This window comes from Bos grunniens, chromosome 15, assembly GCF_055505025.1.
Source record: "Bos grunniens cultivar Pamir isolate PY7600 chromosome 15, Bosgru_T2T1.0, whole genome shotgun sequence".
NCBI classification, from domain to species: Eukaryota; Metazoa; Chordata; class Mammalia; order Artiodactyla; family Bovidae; genus Bos; species Bos grunniens.
In genome coordinates, this window is record NC_141179.1 from 84,028,083 (window position 1) to 84,049,675 (window position 21,593).

At 43.6% G+C, this 21,593-nt stretch overlaps 1 protein-coding gene across 7 annotated transcripts in view; it reads left to right on the forward strand.

Annotated features, from left to right (window-relative positions):
* STX3 (syntaxin 3) overlaps positions 1 to 21,378 on the forward strand; it is a 130,150-nt gene extending 108,772 nt beyond the window's left edge. For 2 of the 7 annotated variants that reach the window (XR_015142449.1, XR_015142450.1), the window contains one exon: positions 20,797 to 20,926. Coding sequence is in view for 2 of the 7 variants with exons in the window: in XM_086341878.1 (XP_086198004.1) it covers positions 20,797 to 20,910 (114 nt within the window). In the remaining 5 variants the exon portion in view is untranslated. Of the gene's footprint in view, positions 1 to 5,920; positions 6,032 to 20,796 lie in introns of those variants that run through there. The other 5 variants (XM_086341878.1, XM_086341889.1, XR_015142451.1 and 2 more) reach the window with 4 other exon arrangements.
* Positions 21,379 to 21,593: the final 215 nt, after the last annotated feature.

A 21,593-nucleotide genomic window follows, 5' to 3' on the forward strand; every position in this document is an offset into this window, starting at 1 on the left:
GGTACTGGGAGCTCCTCCTTCCGTTTGCCTCAGTCTCTTTTACTCAAGCAAATATTGAGTAATGTCAGGAGGTGTGGTCAGGTGTATTTGCCCAAATAAAGTAATAAACAAGGAAGACTTGAAAGATACGGCTAGGGAGAATGAGGAAATAATATTTCTTTGTTCCCATCTTAAACCATTAGGGTTCAAATTCCCTTCAGTCCAATGAGAATAAATTATGTGAATGACTCTTAATGTTCCCTCTTTCCCATTTCACTCTAGATGTGTGAGCAAATTATGTTTCCTAGGAGATTAAATGTGATGGGGGCAGGACTCACAACATATACAAATGGAAACAGAAGTTGTAATTCTGAAGTTGGAGCAGGCAGGATGGGGGGCTTGGCACATGTTGTAATTCTGAAGTTGGAGCAGGCAGGATGGGGGGCTTGGCACATGTTGTAATTCTGAAGTTGGAGCAGGCAGGATGGGGAGCTTGGCACATGTTGTAATTCTGAAGTTGGAGCAGGCAGGATGGGGGGCTTGGCACATGTTGTAATTCTGAAGTTGGAGCAGGCAGGATGGGGGGCTTGGCACATGTTGTAATTCTGAAGTTGGAGCAGGCAGGATGGGGAGCTTGGCACATGTTGTAATTCTGAAGTTGGAGCAGGCAGGATGGGGGGCTTGGCACATGTTGTAATTCTGAAGTTGGAGCAGGCAGGATGGGGGGCTTGGCACATGTTGTAATTCTGAAGTTGGAGCAGGCAGGATGGGGAGCTTGGCACATGTTGTAATTCTGAAGTTGGAGCAGGCAGGATGGGGAGCTTGGCACATGGGAAGGTCTTTGGCATAGTTTTTTTTTAAATTGTAGGCATAGTGGTTTTTGACCGAAGGTTTCTTTTTTTCCCAAGAGTTTTCCCTGAGAGTTTTCTGGCCCAGGAGGAAACACTGAGACATACATCAGATGTGGAATTTGAGTGTGCCAGGAAGGGCGCTACATGCTACGTGCAGGAAACGTCCAAAACTATTAACGAACACTCTGGCTTTAAAACGTTTGCTCAGGGTCAGCAAGGTGCTGGAATACAAGGTCTCTGATATATCCGCCCACAGAAATAGTAACCTTAGCAGTCATTCATGGACAAAAGTTCCCACCTGAAAACTTTAGGTTTCAGGTAGGATGTTGTAAAACCCCAGTGGAGTCCCTGAGGAGGGCTGTGTTGAGAAAGCAAACCAAAGGAAACGGACTTGAGTTTCCAAAGAAGCCGGCGAACATGACAGCACCAAATGAAACCAGTAAACAGGCCTGACAGATGCACACGAAACACAGGGAGGAAGAAGCTCCTTGACATTTGTCTTGGCAATGACCTTTTTGGATATGACACCAAGAGCATAAATAGTAAAAAGAAAAATAAACAAGCAGGACTATATCAAACTGAAAAGCTTCTGCATAGCAGAGGAAATCATCAGCAAAATAAGGAGGCAGCCTAGAGAATGGGAGAAAAATATTCATTAGATACTTTCTATCTGATAGGTTGTTGTTGCCCTTCAGTCGCTATGCTGTGTCGGACTCTTAGCGACCCCATGGAGTATAGCGCGCCAGGCTCCTCTGTCCTCCACAATCTCCAGGAGTTTGCTCAAATTCATGTCCACTGAGTCAGTGATGCTATCTAATCATCTCATCCTCTGCTGCCACCTTCTCCTTTTGCCTTCAATCTTTCTCAGCATCAGCCTTTTCCAATAAGTCAGCTCTTTGCATCAGGTGGCCAAAGTATTATAGCTTCAACTTCAGCAATAGTCCTTTCAATGAATATTCAGTGTTGATTTCCTTTAGGATTGACTAGTTGGAGCTCCTTTGCAGTCCAAGGGACTCTCAAGAGTCTTCTCCAACACCACAGTTCGAAAGCATCAGTTTTTTGGCACTCAGCCTTCTTTATGGTCCAATTCTCACATCTGTATGTGACTACTGGAAAAACCATAGCTTTGACTAGACAGATCTTTGTCAGCAATGTAATGTCTCTGCTTTTTAAACTTAAACGCTGTCTGGGTTTGTCATAGCTTTTTGTTATGAAAAACAGTATGGCATTTTCTTAAGAAATCAAAGATAGAACTATTGTCTGATTCAGCAATCTCAGTTTTGGGTATACATCCAAAGGAAGTGAAATCAGGCTCTCAGGCTCTGTTGCTTGTTGCTCAAGAAACCTTACTGAGAGACAAGTGTTGGGTAAAGGAAAAGTAGCTTTATCTTAAGGAAGTTTGCAACCTGGGGAGATGGTGGACTTCTGTCCGAAAGAACCAACTCCCAACCCGCCAGGTGTTATCCGGGATTTACAGAAGAAGGGAAGCAGGAAACGGCTGCAGGCCGTGTGCTGGGGCTGCGCTGCTCTTCTCATCACGAGAAGCCCTGCTGATGTTGGAACCGAGTATGGTCTTTACACTGTCCAGATCCGCACATTTGTTCTATGGGCCAGTGGTCATATGTTTCCCGAAAAACAGGAGCAAAGGCAGAAAGAGAGCAAAAAGGTCTAAGAGAAACAGGAACCAGTCCAGCAAACCCCTGAGCTTTAACTATTAGCAATTCTTTGGTTGTGAAACAAGCATGATTACAGCACCTCAAAGTGGTATCTGTATCCCCATGTTCTTTGCAGCATTGTGGACAATAGCCAGGATTGTGGCATCAACCTAAGTGTCTGTCAACTGATGAATGAATAAAGAAACACACACACACACACACACACACACACACACACACACACACACACACTGGGATATTTTTCAGCCATGAGGAAGAGGGAAATTCTGCCATTTGTAACAAAATGAATGGATCTTGAGGGCATTATGCTAAGTGAAATAAGTTAGAGAAAAACAAGCACTGTGTGATATCAGTTAAATGTGGCATCTAAAGAGTCAGACTCGTAGAAGTGGATGGTAGAATGGTAGTTACCAGGGGCTGTGGCTTGGGGGAAACAGGAAAATGTTGGACAAAGGGACAGGCGTCCAGCTATCAGATGAATCCACTCTGGGGATCTAATGTACGCAGAGTGCCTATAGTTAGTGTTATATTGTAAGCTTGAAATGTGGCTAAGAGTAGATCTTACGTGTTCTCCCCTCACATACGAAAAGATGGTAGCCATATGAGACGATGGATATGTTAATTACTTGGTTATGGTGATCATTTAATAATACACATGTATATCAAGTCATCTTGTTGGTCACCTAAATATATATACACAACTTTTGTCAATAAAGTTGGGAGAAATAGAATCCATCAGCTTAGCTAAGGACTTAATTATGACACCTTTTCCTCCATTTTCTCCCTCTGCTAGTGCTCATGTGTTGCTCGTCCCTGGGTGTGCCTCAGTTGTCCGTTCTCAATAGACAGATTCACTTACTGGGCCTACCCTACCACCTCTGTTTCATTTTGTCTGTATTACTTGCACAGTTCTCCGGCCTCTTCAAAATACGATTTTAAGAATGCGTCCTGCTTTCCTAGTTACTATATCAGGAACGATGAATCCTCATTTACCTCACCTGACAATTGATGACTCTTTTTCTCCTTAAATACTCACTCTAATAGTCTGGAGCACCATCCTTTTATGGAGTTTCCCCTAACTTTCTGACTGGTCCTTTTTGGTTTTCTCACACTGGTGTACCCTAGGGTGCCTGATTTTCTAAAAGCTGTAATATTCTAGGGTTCAGTTCCTAGAATTCTTTTTCCTTTAGGATTCTCATTAAATATCAAGGCTTTTTCTTTTTTTTGATGTGGACTATTTTTAAAGTCTTTATTGAACTTGTTACAATATTGCTTCTGTTTTATGTTTTGGTGATTTGGTCACGAGGCATGTGGGAATCTCACTTCCCCGAATAGGAATCAAATCTGCACACCTTCTGCATTGGAAGGTGAAGTCTTAACCACTGGACTGCCAGGGAAGTCCCTAAATCTCAAGGCTTTAAGCAACACCTGGATATGAATGTTTGTAAAATTTATATCTTCATACCAGAGACCTGCTTAATTCTAGACTTGAATTTGAGCTTGGTCATGTGAATTACTTGGGTCCAGAGGAAGTCAAAGCTATGGTTTTTCCAGTAGTCATGTACAGATGTGAGAGTTGGACCATAAAGAAGGCTGAAAGTCAAAGAATTGATACTTTTGAACTGTGGTGTTGGAGAAGACTCTTGAGAGTCTCTTGTACAACAAGGAGATCAAACCAGTCAATGCTAAATGAAATCAACCCTGAATATTCATTGGAAGGAATGATGCTGAAGCTGAAACTCCAATACTTTGGCCACCTGATGAGATGAGTGCACAGTTGCACTCATCTTACATGCTAGCAAAGTAATGCCCAAAATTCTCCAAGCCCAGCTTCAACAGTATGTGAACTGTGAACTTCCAGATGTTCAAGCTCGATTTAGAAAAGGCAGAGGAACCAGAGATCAAATTGGCAACATCCATTGGATTATCAAGAAAGCAAAAGAGTTCCAGAAAAACATATACTTCTGCTTTATTAACTACGCCAAAGCCTTTGACTGTGTGGGTCACAACAAACTGGAAAATTCTTAGAGAGATGGGAATACCAGACCACATGACCCACCTCCTGAGAAATCTGTATGCAGGTCAAGAAGCAACAGTTGGAACTGGACATGGAACAACAGACTGGTTCAAAATTGGAAAAGGAGTTCGTCAAGGCTGTATATTGTCACCCTGCTTATTTAACTTATATGCAGAGCACATCATGAGAAATGCTGGGCTGGATGGAGCACAAGCTGGAATCAAGATTGCCAGGAGAAATATCAATAACCTCAGATATGCAGATGACACCACCTTTATGGCAGAAAGTGAAGAACAACTAAAGAACCTCTTGATGAAAGTGAAAGAGGAGAGTGAAAAAGTTGGCTTAAAACTCAACATTCAGAAAACTAAGATCGTGGCATCCAGTCCCATCACTTTATGGCAAATAGATGGGGAAACAGTGGAAATAGCGGCTGACTTTATTTTTGGGGGCTCCCAAATCAGTGCAGATAGTGACTGCAGCCATGACGTTAAAAGACACTTGCTCCTTGGAAGAAAAGCTATGACCAACCTAGACAGCATATTAAAAAGAAGAGATGTTACTTCGCTGACAAAGGTCCATCTAGTCAAAGCTATGGTTTCTCCAGTAGTCATGTATGGATGTGAGATTTGGACTATGAAGAAAGCTGAGTGCGGAAGAATTGATGCTTTTGAACTGTGGTGTTGGAGAAGACTCTTAAGGGTCCCTTGGACTGCAAGGAGATCCAACCAGTCCATCCTAAAAGAAATCAGTCCTGAATATTCTTTGGAAGGACTGATGTTGAAGCTGAAACTCCAATACTTTGGCCACCTGATATGAAGAACTGACTCATTGGAAAAGACCCTGATGCCAGGAAAGATTGAGGGCAGGAGGAGATGGGGATGTGAGAGAGGATGAGCTGGCTTGAGGGCATCATCAACTCAATGGACATGAATTTGGGCAGACTCTGGGAGATAGTGGAGGACAGAGGAGCCTGGTGTGCTGTGGTCCATGGGGTTGTAAAGAGTCAGACATGACTGAGTGAACACCAACAAATTCTGAAGTCTTTATTGAACTTGTTACGAAAGTGCTTCTATTTCGTGTTCGGTATTTTGGCCTCAAGGCATATGGGAGCTTACCTCTCGGAGCAGGAATTGAACCCACACCCTCTGCACTGGAAGGCAGAGTGTTAGCCACTGAACTGCCAGCAAAGTCCCCAAATCTCAAGGCTTTAAGTGACACCTGGACATGAATGTTTGTAAAGTGTATGTCTCCATACAGGAGATCTGCTTAATTCTAGGCTTCAATTTGAGCTTGCTAATGTGAATTACTTGGGTCCACAGGAAGTTAGAAAATGTGATGTAAGAGGAAGGTTGAAAAATTGCTTTTGCACTGAGTTCTACTATGTTCTACTTCAGTTCTATTGAAGACCTACTATGTGTGGATAAAGCTGGCCTACTGGAAGGACCATATAGTGAAGAACTGAGACAGTCTGGCTGTCTGTCTGCCAACTCATGACTTGGAGAGAGGTGATTTTAGATCATTTCACATCAGCTGAGCCACCAAATGAATAAAATAACATGAATAACTATTTAGCTAAACCCAGAGCAAATTGCTGACCCGTACATTTAAGAAAATGATTGTTAATACACTAGATTTTGGAGTAGTTACCTATGCCACAGTATATAACCAGTACGATGCTTAGAATTTTTTCCAGTTACATAGTTCAAGCAATACATTTCTAAGCTAACCATCCATTTCATTTCTAGCCACTTCATCATTCATTAAATAGTGTCTATTAGGCAAAACACTCTCATTGTCGCTCTGGTTCTGTTACTAATTATAGTAATTGCTCCAATCTTGTCTTTGATGGTTCAGATCAGATCAGATCAGTCGCTCAGTCGTGTCTGACTCTTTGCGACCCCATGAATTGCAGCATGCCAGGCCTCCCTGTCCATCACCAACTTCCGGAGTTCACTCAAACTCTCGTCCATCGAGTCGGTGACGCCATCCAGCCATCTCATCCTCTGTCGCCCCCTTCTCCTCCTGCCCCCAATCCCTCCCAGCATCAGAGTCTTTTCCAATGAGTCAGCTCTTCCCATGAGGTGGCCAAAGTACTGGAGTCTCAGCTTTAGCTCATTCCTTCCAAAGAAATCCCAGGGCTGATATCCTTCAGAATGGACTGGTTAAGTACTGTCATCTAATCTTGGCTAATTTAGGATCCGCTAAAGCTTTCAGTTTTCCCCGAACTTGACCACATTTGTAAAAAACAGGTTTTTGGGGATGTAATGTACACCCTACGCATTCAGCCACATAAGGTGGTTTCCGTGGTTTTGGTTCGGTGGTCTTCCATGTATTGAGACAGTGCAGCCATCACCACAGTCAATTATAGAACATTTTCCCCACTCCAAAAAGATCCTTTGCCCATATTTAAATTGGATCATTTATCTTTTTAGTATTTTGTTGCAGAATTCCTTGTATAGTCTAGATACAAGTCCCTTATCAGATATATGATTTGCAAGTAACTTTTCCCATTCTGTTGGCCACCTTTTCAACCTGAACTCTAAAAGCCGTGAATATAACTGATGCTCCAATTTGAGACACATTTCTCACATCACTTCTTTAGAATAGCACCAACCTCCACCCCTGACTGTCCTCCTTTTTTTGGACTGCTGCTTCTTTGTACCCACTATATATAGTTAAACTTTAAATGCTTTATGTTCTCAGGGCTTTGTATTAAACTATCACTTTTTCTCATGCTACAAATTCTAGTGTTCTCACATCCCGGTTGAATCCTTCAAATATTCAAGTATTTCCCAAATTTTTATTCCTGTCTTAGATTCCCTTCTGAGCCCCAACTTATAGCCAGATGTTTTCTCCACATTTCTGCTTGCATAACTCATAAGAATCTCAAAATTAGAATATCCAGAGTTGAAATCTATTTCTTCTACTGCTAACTTGCTCCTTCTTTAGTACTAGCGTCTTTGCTGTGCTGCCCTGGTGGCTCAGACAGTAAAGAATCTGCCTGCAATGCGGGAGACCTGGGTTTGATCCCTGGGTTGGGAAGATCCCCTGGAGAGGGGAACAGCTACCCACTCCAGTATTCTGGCCTGGAGAATTTTATAAATAGAGGAACCTGGTGGGCCACAGTCCATGGGGTCGCAGAGAGACAGACACATGTGAGTGATTTCATTTTCATTTCACCATCTTTGCTGTGTGATGTTAGGTACGTGCCTTAACCTCTCTGAGTCTCAGTTTCCTTGTCAGTAAACTGTAGATAATAATAGCTCTTGTCTCCTAAGATTTGTAAAAATCTGATTGGTTATCATAAGGGTGGTTAGAATAGTACCTAGTACATAAAAGGCGGTGCATAATTGTTAACTCGTTTTCTCACTAATAACTATCAACTCAGTTGTATATCGGAGAAGGCAATGGCACCCCACTACGGTATTTTGCCTAGAAAATCCCATGGACGGAGGGGCCTGGTGGGCTGCAGTCCATGGGGTCGCTAAGAGTCGGACACGACTGAGCGACTTCACTTTCACTTTTCACTTTCATGCATTGGAGAAGGAAATGGCAACCCACTCCAGTGTTCTTGCCTGGAGAATCCCAGGGACGGGAAGCCTGGTGGGCTGCCGTCTGTGGGGTCACACAGAGTCCGACATGACTAAAGCGACGCAGCAGCAGCAGTTGTATATACCTGGAATCTCGTTGTCAAGCCTGATAACCTCTGTCTTCCTCAGTCACTGATCTTATCAGTGTCAAACATTGTACCTTTAGGGACCTGCATCTTTTAGCCTTTACTGCCATGACTCTACTCTAAATTACCATAATTTCTGCACCCTCACCATAACTTCCAAATTTTTGTCTTAGCCACTTGTTCAGTTCAGTCACTCAGTCATGTCTGACTCTTTGTTACCCCATGGACTGCAGCACACCAGGCCTCCCTGTTCATCACCATCTCCTGGAGCTTGCTCAAACTCATGTCCATTGAGTCGGTGATGCCATCCAACCATCTCATCCTCTGGCATCCCCTTCTCCTCCAGCCCTCAATCTTTCCCAGCATCAGGGGCTTTTCCAAATGAGTCAGTTCTTCACATGAGCTGGCCAAAGTATTGGAGCTTCAGCTTCATCATCAGTCCTTCCAATCTATATTCAGGACTGATTTCCTTTAGAATGGACCCGCTTGATCTCCTTGCAGTCTGAGGGACTCCCAAGAGTCTTCTCCAACACCACAGTTCAAAAGCATCAATTCTTTGGCACTCAGCTTTCTTTATACTCCAACTCACATCCATGCATGACCACTGGAAAAACCATAGCTTTGACTAGATGGACCTTTGTTGGCAAAGTAATGTCTCTGCTTTTTAATATGCTGTCTAGGCTGGTCGTAGCTTTCCTTCCAAGGAGCAAGCGTCTTTTCATTTCATAGCCACTTGCACACGCTTCCAATTCATTCTCCATCCAACTGCTAGAGCAGCAATTCTCAAACTTGGCTAATACATAGACACCATTTAAAGGAAAGGAATTCTCAAGGAACATAGTTTGACACACACTCCCCAAAGACTTTTAATCTATGAGAATGTCAGTTTTGAATTTTCCTTGCTGAAGAGATATTTTATCATTGTGCTGATCTAGTTTGAAAAAGTTCTTTAAATCCCCTTACAATTGAAAATATGTCTGTGATCTTTGGGCTTGGAGTATTCAGTTTCATACCTAAACCCATAACTTTTCAAAACCGTATTTCTGATTATTTGCATCCTGGTTAAAACCTTGAAGGCTTCTGTTGCTCTTTGAATAAAACTCCATATTTTATTTTTTCATTTTGAATGTTTTTATTGAAATACAGTTATTTACAATGTTGTATTAATTTCTGCTGAACAGCAAAGTGACTCAGTTTATATACATGTGAACATTTTTTATGTCCTTTTCCATTATGGTTTATCCCAGGATATTTAATATAGTTCCCTGTGCTATACTGCCGGAGAAGGTGATGGCACCCCACTCCAGCACTCTTGCCTGGAAAATCCCATGGACGGAGGAGCCTGGTGGGCTGCAGTCCATGGGGTCGCTAAGAGTCGGACACGACTGAGCGACTTCACTTTCACTTTTCGCTTTCTTGCATTGGAGAAGGAAATGGCAACCCACTCCAGTGTTCTTGCCTGGAGAATCCCAGGGACGGGGGAGCCTGGTGGGCTGCCATCTATGGGGTCGCACAGAGTCGGACATGACTGAAGCGACTTAGCAGCAGCAGCAGTGCTATCCTGCAGGACCTGTTGTTTATCTATTGCGTATATAATAGTGGCTCCCACTAAACCAGACTCCCACTCCGCCTCCCCCCTCCCCGCCCCCTCGGCAGCACAAGTCTGTTCTCTGCATCTGTGAAAGCTCCGCATTTTACATGTGGTCTCTAAAGAGCTGTGCCTTCTGGCCTCGGCCTGTCTCTGCCGCGTTCCCCCGCTCTTCGGTAGGTCGCAGCCTCACTCTCTCCGGTTTTTCCATCGGCCACGTTTCTTCCTGCCTCAAGGCGTATTTGCACGTGTGCCTTTCCTCCTTAGAATGCTTGCTTTCACGTGGTGATGCCTCCTGTTCTCTCCACTGGCCCGCTCCTGCGTGACTGCCTGGTTGCTCAGCCGTGTCCCACGCTTTGGGACCCCATGGACTGTAGCCCGCCAGACTCCACTGTCTGTGAGATTCTCCAAGCAAGGATACCGGAGTGGGTTGCCATGTCCTGCTCCAGGGGATCTTCCTGACCCAGGGATCAAACCCAAGTCTCCTGCATTTCCTGCTTTGGCAGGCAGATTCTTTACCACTGAGCCACCTGGGAAGCCCAACCTTCAGCTTAACTACCGCAGTATTTAACCCCCCTGTGCTTTCAGTCGTGTCTGACTCTTTGTGAGCCCATGGACTGTAGCCTGCCAGGCCCCTCTGTTCATGGAATTTTCCAGGCAATAACACTGGATTGAGTAGCCATTCCCTTCTCCAGGGGTCTTCCAATCCCAGGGATCTAACTAGTGTCTCCTGCATTGCAGGTGGATCCTTTACTGTCTGAGCTACCAGTATTTTCAGTTACCTGTGATCCCATAGTATAAATGTTAAATGGAAAGTTCCAGAAATAAACAGTTCATTAGTTAAAAACTGTGTGCGCTTCTTCGTGGCATGATGAACTCTCACGCCAATGGCCCTATCTAGCCTGGGACCTGGATCAGCCCTTTGTCAGGTGTATCTTGCCCATCAGTCAGAGCTGTCAGGGTTCCCAGACAGACTGTCATGGTATCACAGTGCTCCTGTTCAAGGAGCTCTTACTTTATTTAACGGTGGCCCCAAAGCGCCAGGGTAGATGCTGGCCATTCCCACATGCCAAAGGGAAGCTGTAAGTGCTTCTTTTAAGTGAACAGATAAAAGTTCTCAGCTTAATAAAGAAGGAAAAATAAATCGTATGCTGAAGTTAAGACTGACAGTAAGAACAACACTTTCACGTGTGAAATGGTGAAGAAGGCAAAAGAAACCCGTGCTAGTCTGGCTGTCCCATTTCAGACTGCCAAAATCAAGGTCACAGTGCACGAAACGTGCTTCGTTAAAATGGCAAAGGCATAATATTTGTGCAAGATATTTTGGAACAGAGAGAGACAGCGAGACCACGTTCACACACTTCTTTCTTACTATGTTGTTGTAATTGTTCTACTTCACTATTTCTGCTCTCAGTCTTTTATTGTGCCTGACCTGTACATTCAACTTTATTCTATGTGCTGTGCTTAGTTGCTCAGTTGTGTCTGACTCTTTGTGACCCCAGGGACTGTAGCCCCCCAGGCTCCTCTGTCCATGGGTTTCTCCAGGCAACAACACTGGAGTGGGCTGCCATGCCCTCCTCCAGGGGATCTTCCTGACCCAGGGATCGAACACAGGTCTCCCACGTTGCAGGCAGATTCCTTACCAGCTGAGCCACCAGGGAAGCCGAACTTTATTCTAGCAATGTACATATAGAGAAAAAAAGTATGTATGAAGTTTGATACTATTCTCAATCTCGGTCCTCCACTGGGGGTTTGGAACACATCCCCTGTGGTGAAGGGGGACTGTACTTCCTCAGGGTCGCTCTCTCTGCATCCCAAGACTTGGTTATGTTCCCCTGTTATTGACTGTCTGGGTAGTCTGTGCTTTCCTTTGCAGCACTTATGAGAATTACTATTAGTTATCTGCAGAATTATTTAACTGTGTTTATTTAATATGTACCTCTCTGCCAGACCGTGAGTTCCTCAAAGGCAAGGATATATCTTTCTTCTTTTTCTAGTTTTATTTTTAATCGGGGGGTAACCGCTTCAGTGCTGTGCTGGGTCCCGTCGCACAGCAGTGTGACTCGGCCACCAGTGTGCGCGTGTCCCCTGCCGCTTGGAACTCGCTCCCGCCTCGCCCCATCCACCCGTCTAGGCCTTCACAGGGCGCCGGATTCGAGCTTCTGGCCTGCAGCACCTTCTCGTTAGCTAGCTTTTCACACAGGCAGTGCGTGTGTCTCCGTGCTACCCTCTCGGTTCCCCCAGGCCTCGCCTCCCCTCACCGTGCCCACAAGCCTGGCCTCTGCGTCTGCATCCGTATCCCTGCCCTGCAAATAGGTTCAAAATCTTTCTTGTTCACCCTTGTGTCTCCTACTGCACCATGCAAATACCTGCCACGTGAGAGCTTGTCAAATATTTGCTGAAAGGAACTGCCCCAGATGCTTAAGCCAAATAATAAACTAAAGCATGTATAGGCTGATAATCGCATTGGAATAAATGTTTTATGTTTACTAGAAAATAAAAGATTGAGGTGGCTTCCAGCAAGACTGAGAGAGCATTCAGGCTTCAAGCATCTGAGGTTTGGAGTCAAGGTCACCCATTATTAAGAGTCGTCTATCACTTGGTATTTGTTTATCTAATCAAGCAGATCCACTTGAGATAATCTGTACTCTGTACTCCTTTTGTTCTGCTTCTGTACATGTTGATAAATAGGACTTATGTAATTCTGGTTATTTGCTTGATTGACTAGAGGTGAACATTGAGGAGTGAACCCAGATATCTAGTAAAACCCAGATCCTTCAAGGTCATTGGCTGAGCTACACAATATCTTAAGAGCTTCCAGGTTCAATTCAGTTCAGTTCAGTTGCTTAGTCGTGTCCAACTCTTTGTGACCCCATGGACTGCAGCACACAAGGCCTCCCTGTCCATCTCCAGCTCCCAGAGTTTACCCAAATTCACGTCCATTGAGTCAGTGATGCCATCCAATCATCTCATCCTCTGTCATCCCCTTCTCCTCCTGCCTTCAATCTTTCCCAGCATCAGGGTCTTTTCCAATGAGTCAGTTCTTTGCATCAGGTGGACAGAGTATTGGAGTTTCAGCTTCAGCATCAGTCCTTCCAATGAACACTCAGGACTGATCTCCTTTAGGATGGACTGGTTGGATCTCCTTGCAGTCCCAGGGACTCTCAAGAGTCTTCTCCAACACCACAGTTCAAAGGCCCCTGTTCTTCGGCGCTCAGCTTTCTTTATAGTCCAACTCTCACATCCATACATGACTACTAGAAAAGTCATAGCTTTGATGAAGAAGCTGAACTTGAATGGTTCTATGAAGACCTACAAAACCTTCTAGAACTAATGAGACAGTCAATTCCTAGGCAGGTTGATAAGTAGTCTGGGGGTCCCCAAGGAGAGAGGGGTCTGGGGTTCTCAAGGAGGAGGAAAGGACAAACATCTTTTTTCCCTCTATGTTCCTTAATCACATAAAATGGTTTTTTTCTTTAAGTCAGAAACTGATGATTACACAACAAACAACTCAGTTTAAACTCTGTACTAGGGATTATACAACAACAATGTATCCTGCTTGAGGACAGTTTCTCCTTCCTAAAAACCCTGATATTTTAGAATGTATATTATCAGAGAAGGCAATGGCACCCCACTCCAGTACTCTTGCTTGGAAAATCCCATGCACGGAGGAGCTTGTTAGGCTGCAATCCATGGGGTCGCTAAGAGTCGGACACGACTGAGCGACTTCACTTTCACTTTTCACTTTCATGCGTTGGAGAAGGAAATGGCAACCCACTCCAGTGTTCTTGCCTGGAGAATCCCAGGGACGGGGGAGCCTGGTGGGCTGCCGTCTATGGGGTCGCACAGAGTCGGACACGACTGAAGTGACTTAGCATAGCATGTTATGGGAGTGGGTCTGGTAGGATCTTTCTATTGTTAAGTTCTAATCCTATTATCTTAAAATGTGAATTGTGGGAGTGGGTCTGGTAAAATTTTCACAAACTTGAGACATTCTTTTCATTTATTGTAATAACTAATTAAAAAGTACATAACTCCCTTGCTAACACTAGCTAGGGGTGCATTCCCCCCCTTCTGATGTCTGTCTCAGAAGCTTTCTTTGTCCCTTTTATACTTTAATACAACTCTGCTATACAAAAGCTATTGAGTGATCAAGCCTGGTCCTGGTCCCGAAGCTAATTCTTCTTCGGAGATCAAGAATCTGACACCTTTCACTGTAAGCTATCAGTTCAGTCCAGTTCAGTCGCTCAGTCGTGCCTGACTCTTTGTGACCCCATGGACTGCAGCTCGCCAGGCCTCCCTGTCCATCACCAACTCTTGGAGCTTATGCAAACTTATGTCCATTGAGTCAGTGATGCCATCCAACCATCTCATCCTCTGCCACCCTCTTCTCCTTTTGCCTTCAATCTCTTCCAGCATCAGGCTAGTGTGAGAAACTCTTTTCTTTCAGTCATAGATAACATGTAAATGAATGAGAATGTGTGTGTTTCAGTAAGACTTTTTAAAATTGACACTGAAATTTGAGTTTCATATAATTTTCACTGTGGGGCTTCACTGGAGGCTCAGAGGTAAAGAATCCACCTGTAATGCAGGAGACATAGGTTCGATTTCTGGGTCGGGAAGATCCCCTGGAGGAGGGCATGGCAACCCACTCCAGTATTCTTGCCTGGAGAATCCCATGGACAGAGGAGCCTGGCGGACTGCAGTCCGTGGGGTGGCAAAGATTTGGACATGACTGAAGTGACTGAGCACGCATAATTTTCATCTGTCATGAAATACTCTTCTTTTGGTTTGGTTTCACCCACTTAGCTTACAGTTCTCCTCTCTGCAAAGGCCAGTTCTATATTTTATGCAGTACATCTTTGTAGGGTGAGAATCTGGCAGGTTTGTTTTATTATGATGCAAGTGCATTAAGCTTTGATAACAGAGGTATCCTCTTCAAAGAGGGAGATCTTGAATAAACACTTTGCAGGTGGAGTCAGTCCTCTCTGTGGTTGACTTAACTGACGATTTGGCCGCCTCAATTCCTGCTCTTATGCTGTAAATTCATCATTAAAGGGTGTGTCTGAAGAAAAACCTGGGTCCCCCATCAGGGATCCCAATAAAAGCAGAACCCCAGGTCCAGGCTCTCTTTCCCTTTCAACTAGGTATGCTGAGTACCCTCCAGGACCTGTGAGTGAGAAGCCTCGTCTTTCAAGCTTTCCTGATGGCCACTGCTGAGGGAGACTCGCAATCCTGACAGACCGCAGTGGTGGGCCAGCCTCCACCTTGGCTCTGCAAGGGCAGATGCCCATGGGAAGCGTGTCTAGGCGTCTCCTCACGTCCTGGGGTGAGGGCAGGAGGCAACCGGGCTGCAGGCATCACCCTCAAAGCTAACGAGGGACGTGCGTTCATCCCACAAAAAAGAGCAGATGGACGTGTCCGTGAACCGAAACGGAGACGTGTTAGAAATGGAAAGCCCGATAAATATAGTAAGACTCTTGGCATTACAACTGCTCTTCTCTCAGGTCACACCCAAAATACTCATTTCAAACAACAGTTTGACTTTGACCAACCATATTGTGGCCGTGTTTTATTGTCATCTCTGAGCTCAATCTTTCTCTCTCTTTTTTTAAAGTCCTTCTTCATAGCATTTATAACAGCTAATTTTCATTCTAAACTTACTCTTGGGAAGCTGTTGTTGTTGCTCAGTCGCTCAGTCGTGTCCGACTCTTTGTGGCCCCATGGACTGCAGCACGCCAGGCCTCCCTGTCCATCACCAGCTCTGAGAGTTTGCTCAGACTCATGTCCATTGAGTCGGTGATGCCATCCAACCATCTCATCCTCTGTCGTCCCCGTCTCCTCCTGCCCTCAATCTTTCCCAGCATCAGGGTCTTTTCAAATGAGTCAGCTCTGCACATCAGGTGGCCAAAGTATTGAAACTTCAGTTTCTAATGAATATTCAGGGTTGATTTCCTTTAGGATCGACTGGTTGGATCTCCTTGCAGTCCAAGGGACTCTCTAGAGTCTTCTCCAGCACCGCAGTTCAGAAGCATCAATTCTTCAGCATTCAGGTTTCTTTATAGTCCAACTCTCACATCCATACATGACCACTGGAAAAACCATAGCTTTCACTAGATGGACCTTTGTTGGCAAAAGTGAAAAACCTTTGTCTTTCCTTTTTAATGTGCTGTCTGTGTTTTTCACAGCTTTCCTTCCAAGGAGCAAGCGTCTTTTAATTTCATGGCTGTGGTCACTGTCTGCAGTGATTTTGGAGCCCAGAAAATAAAATCTGCCACTGTTTCCACTGTTTCCCCATCTATTTGCCATGAAGTGATGGGACCAGATGCCATGATCTTAGTTTTCTGAATGTTGAGCTTTAAGTAAACTTTTTCACTCCCTTCTTTCACCCTCATCAAGACCTGATTCATGTTAATGTTTGACAGAAAACAACAAAATTCTATAAAGCAATTATCCTTCAATTAAAAAATAAACAAGTTTTAAAAATTAAAAAAGAAGGTCTTTAGTTCCTCTTCATTTTCTGCCATTAGAGTGGTATCATTTGCACATCTAAGGTGGTTAATATTTCTTCCTGCAATCTTGATTCTAGCTGGTGCTTCATCCAGCCTGGCATTTCGCATGATGTACTGTGCATATAAGTTAAATTAGCAGGGTGACAATATACAGCCTTGATGTACTCCTTTCTCAAATTTGAACCAGTCTGTTGTTCCAGGTTTGGTCTGAACTGTTGCTTCGTGACCCACTGGTTTCTCTGGAGACAGGGAAGGTGGTCTGGTACTCCCCTCAGTTTAAGAATTTTACACAGTTTGTTGTGATCCACACAAAGGTTTTAGCATAGTCAAAGAAGCAGAAATAGATGTTTTTCTGGAATTCCCTTGCTTTCTCTATGAGCTGAGGAATGTGGGCAGTTTGACCACTGGTTGCTTTGCCTTTTCTAAATCCAGCTTGTACATCTGGAAGTTCTCAGTTCATGTACTGCTGAAGCCTAGCTTGAAGGAATTTGAGCATAACCTTTTATGTGAAATGAAAGCAATTGTCTGGTAGTTTGAACATTCTTTGGCATTGCCCTTCTTTGGGACTGGAATGGAAACTGACCTTTCTAGTCCAATGGCCACAGCTGTCTCCAAATTTGTGGACAAATTGAATGCAGCACTTTAACAGCATCATCTTTTAGAATTTTACATAGCTCAGCTGGAATTCCATCACCTCCACTAGCTTTGTACATAGTGATGCTTCCTAAGGCCCACTTGACTTCACACTCCAAGATGCCTGGCTCTATGTGAGTGACCACACCATCATGGGTATCCCGATCCTTAAGACATTTTTGGTATAATTCTTCTGTGTATTCTTGCCACCTCTTCTTTATCTCTTCTGCTTCTGTTAGGTCCTTACTGTTTCTGCCCTTTATTGTGCCCAGTCTTGCATGAAGTGTTCCCTTGATCTCTCCAGTTTTCTTGAGCTCTCTAGTCTTTTCCAGCCTATTGTTTTCCTCTACTTCTTTGCATTGTTCACTGAAGAAGGCCTTCTTATCACTCCTTGCTGTTCTCTGGAACTCTGCATTCAGATGGGTATATCTTTCCCTTTCTCCCTTGCTTTTCACATCTCTTTCTTCAGCTACTTTTAAAGCCTCCTCAGACAACCACTTTGCCTTCTTGCATTTCTTTTTCTTTGGGATGGTTTTGGTTACTGCTTCCTGTACAATGTTACGGACCTCTGTCCGTAGTTCTTCAGGCACTCTCTCTACCAAATCTAATTTCTTGAATCTATTCGTCACCTCTACTATATAATCATAAGGGACTTGATTTAGGTCCTACCTGAACAGCCCAGTGGTTTTCCCTAATTTCTTCATTTTAAGCCTGAATTTTGCAATAAGGAGCTGCAGTAAAGATCCATCCCCTCCATGGATCACAGCCTTCTAAATGGGCTTACAGAACTCAATGAAGCTATGAGCCATGCCATGTGGGGCCACCCTGGATGGATGTGCCATAGTGGAGAGTTCTGACAAAACACGGCCCACTGGAGGAGTGAATGGCAAACCTCTCCAGTATTCTTGCTGTGAGAACCCCATGAAAGTATGTAAAGGCAAAAAGAGCTTCCTAGACCCTTTAGTGAAAAGATTGAGAGTCAACAGACATGAGGACCATTTCAAAGAACACTCATATGGTGTCAATTTCTTGGTTTAAATATGCAGAAGCTTCTCATGACATATGAAACAACTTCCATACAGAATTTCTGTGTTCTATCAGGTTTCTGCAGATAGACGATTTTAACTGTCCTGCAGTACATTCCAAGGAACTAAACATGGATTTTTAAGTTGTATCTGACATGTAAGACTTCCTAGTGAGTCCCACAGAGCAATTAGCTTCTTCTTTAACTGTCGGCAGCCTCTGATTAAATGTCAAATTCCAGAGAATGCCGGGTTTCAGCCGCAGATGGTGTGTAACAGAGTAGATTGTACATCTCTTTAGTTTTTTCCCAACTGAAGTTGAGATGACTTACAATGTTGTGTTAATCTCAGGTGTGCAGCAAAGTGACTCAGTAAAACACATGTATGCATAAGTATATTTTTTTCAGATTCTTTTCTCTTCTAGATTATTATAAACTATTGAGTATAGCTCTCTGTGCTATACAGTCAGTTCAGTTCAGTCGCTCGGTTGTGTCTGACTCTTTGTGACCCCAAGGACTGCAGCACACTAGGCCTCCCTGTCCATCGCCAACTCTGGGAACTTGCTCAAACTCATGTCCATCAAGTTGGTGATGCCATCCAACCATCTCATCCTCTGTCGTCCCCTTCTCCTGCCTTCAATCTTTCCCAGCATCAGGGTCTTTTCCCATGAGTCAGTCACGTGCTATACATTAGGTCCTTCTTACACTAGTCTGTATACTAGATATATACTATTCTATACATAATGTACACAGCCGCATCCGCTAGTAGGCAGGATGCCTTAGAACCCTGAACCCGTAACCTCCCCTGGATGTGGCTCGGTCCACAGAGAGCCGGGACCTGGCCTCAGACACCAGTGTGCAGGCACTAGACCCAGAAATCATACCTATGAAACCCAGCTGATAAAACAGACTAATCAAAGGGTTTTGGAGGAGGGAGAGAGAAAAGCAGAAAAGGCATAGACATACAATATTAGGAATAAAAGGAGCATGATAGAATAAAAAAGAAGACACTACTTTGATGTCTATACTTCCAAAATGATTAGCATGAGAAGCAAATGCTTCCTAGAAAATATTGCTACAGCTAACATAAGGAAGTACAGAAAACCTGAACCTATAACACAACAATCCCACCAAAAAGAAATGAAAGTACTGTGTCTATACAGGAATAGATGAAGAAATGTTTATAGCTTTATTCATAATAATCCGAACCCGGAAACAGCTTAAATGTCCACCAGCTCACAAATGATTAAACAGCCAGGGGTGCAGTGATTCTGTGGAAGACTACTCAGCTGCAACGAGAAACTACTCTTAACAGTCCAGACCGAGTGACTCTCAAAAGCATCGTGCCAAGAAAAGGAAACAAGACACGAAAGAGTACAAACTATGTGATTCCATTTAAATGACATTTTGGAGAGGACAGATTATAGAGATGGAAAACGGATTGGCTGTGGCCGGGAGATGAGCTGGCGGCAGCGAGGTTCTGACGCCTGGGAGCATTTGGGGTGATGGAGATGCTCTGTGTCTTGATTGTTGTGGCGTTCAGAGGAGTGTATACATTCGTCAAGATTCTTGCAACTGTGCACTTGTTCAAGAGTGACTTTTACTATTTGTGAATTTTACCTTAATTTTTAAAAAGTAAAAAGATTATAATTAATATTTAGACTGAAAAAGAAAGCTGAGGGCCAAACTTTAGTACCTTACAGAAGAGTAAAGGGATATAATAACCACAGCAATGCATCAGTGTTTATGGTATTCAGAAAATCATACATAGTAATAAAGAGCTCTGAAGAGACATGCTGAGGACAGCTAGGAAACCGTAAATCTGTCCTGTAGTTTACACAGTCACTCCAGGAAGTCTGGGGGCTTCTGGAACTTCCAATGTAGTAGATGAGGAGGAGAAGGTCTTGTTTCACCTTCCCGCTATTTCCTATGCTGCCTCTTGAACTATTTCATGCCCCAAATTGAAATATATTCTCACTAAGATACCCATGGCACCCCGCTCCAGTACCCTTGCCTGGAAAATCCCATGGACGGAGGAGCCTGATAGGCTGTAGTCCATGGGGTCATTAAAAGTCAGACAGGACTTCACTCTCACTTTTCACTTTCCTGCATTGGAGAAGGAAATGGCAACCCACTCCAGTGTTCTTGCCTGGAGAATTCCAGGGACTGGGGAGCCTCCTGGGCTGCTGGCTATGGGGTCGCACAGAGTCGGACACGACTGAAGTGACTTAGCAGCAGCAAGATATCCATATTAATGTACTGATTTTTTTAAGTGCTTAAAATGTAGTTTAAATGTCCCCCCACCCCCCCCACCACAAAGTACTTTGGGAATTCTCCGGTGGTCCACGGATTAAAAACCCATTTTCAATGCATGGGATGTGGGTTAGATCCCTGGTCTGGGAACTAAGATCCCACGTGCCTTGGAGCAACTAAGCCCACAAGCCACAAGTACTGAACTGCGCATTCTGGAGCCTGTGTGCCACAACCAAAGATTCTGCGTGACACAAATGTAGAACTTGTATGTTGCAATTAATATCTGAAGTCAAATAAACAAATAAATAAACATTAAAGATACTTAGAATGGAAAAGGGAGATTTTTCTCAGGGTAAGGAAAGTAGTTAGGGATTTATTACAAATTAAAAAATAGAGAAAAGGTCATGAAAACCTGAAGATAGAGGCTCAAAAGCAGAAGTAAGAAAAATTATCTAGAGATCATGGAAGCCACTTTTCAATGCCTCCATCCTCACCTGGAAATGACTGCTGTCCTAGAGATTTAGTCAGATGATTTTAAGATTTAAAGCACATATTCCTTTACCAGTTTGCTAACAATTTGCTAACAGTGTTTTTGCAGATTGGCAGACGTGAAAATTGGAGACGTTGACCTGCCTGTGCACAAGCCGCAGTCTTCATTCACACGGGCCTTCAGCACTGCCGCTCTGGTTGGCAGCATCTAGGAAATGATGTTTTAAGGTGCTTTTAATCCTATTGTACATAAAATTTCACAAGCATAATTATGAAAATTGTAGATATTTGTCTCTATTAATACTCTCAAGTGGAACATAAGTATTTGGTAAGCTCTTAAATTGAAAAAATGTTAAAGAATTTATTTCTTTTTTATTTCTCTCCCGACCCACTTGTGTTATCAGGTAACAGGTCTGCCAAGTTCTGGAGATATAAAAATAGAGGGAGCTGGTCCTGCTCTTAAAGATCTCATCATTTAGTGGTCTTTACTTTTAGAAGAGATGGTGAATGTAGTGACAAAATCAACATAATATCAAGGACAGTTAAATGCATTTATCTAATCATTTCTAATCTCTGCAAATTTATGCTTTCCATGTTCTAGTAAAACAGCACAAAAAATCACTGAACTTGAGGAACCGGTGTTCTAGAGAGAAAAAAAAATAGAAAGCATTTGAAACAAATATTCATTCAGGCTCCTTTTCTTAGCGATGTTTTGAATTTCTTATTTTCATTTGCGTCTTCTCTTTTGAAGAAAGGAACTTGAATGCCATAAGAATATCTTCAAGCCTTGCTAAAGATTATTTACAAAATAGCATCGCTGGTAATGCCCGAGAGTTTGCAGACTCTAGGCTGCACCCCAGGCCTCTAAATCGCTGTGTGCGTTGTAACATCATCT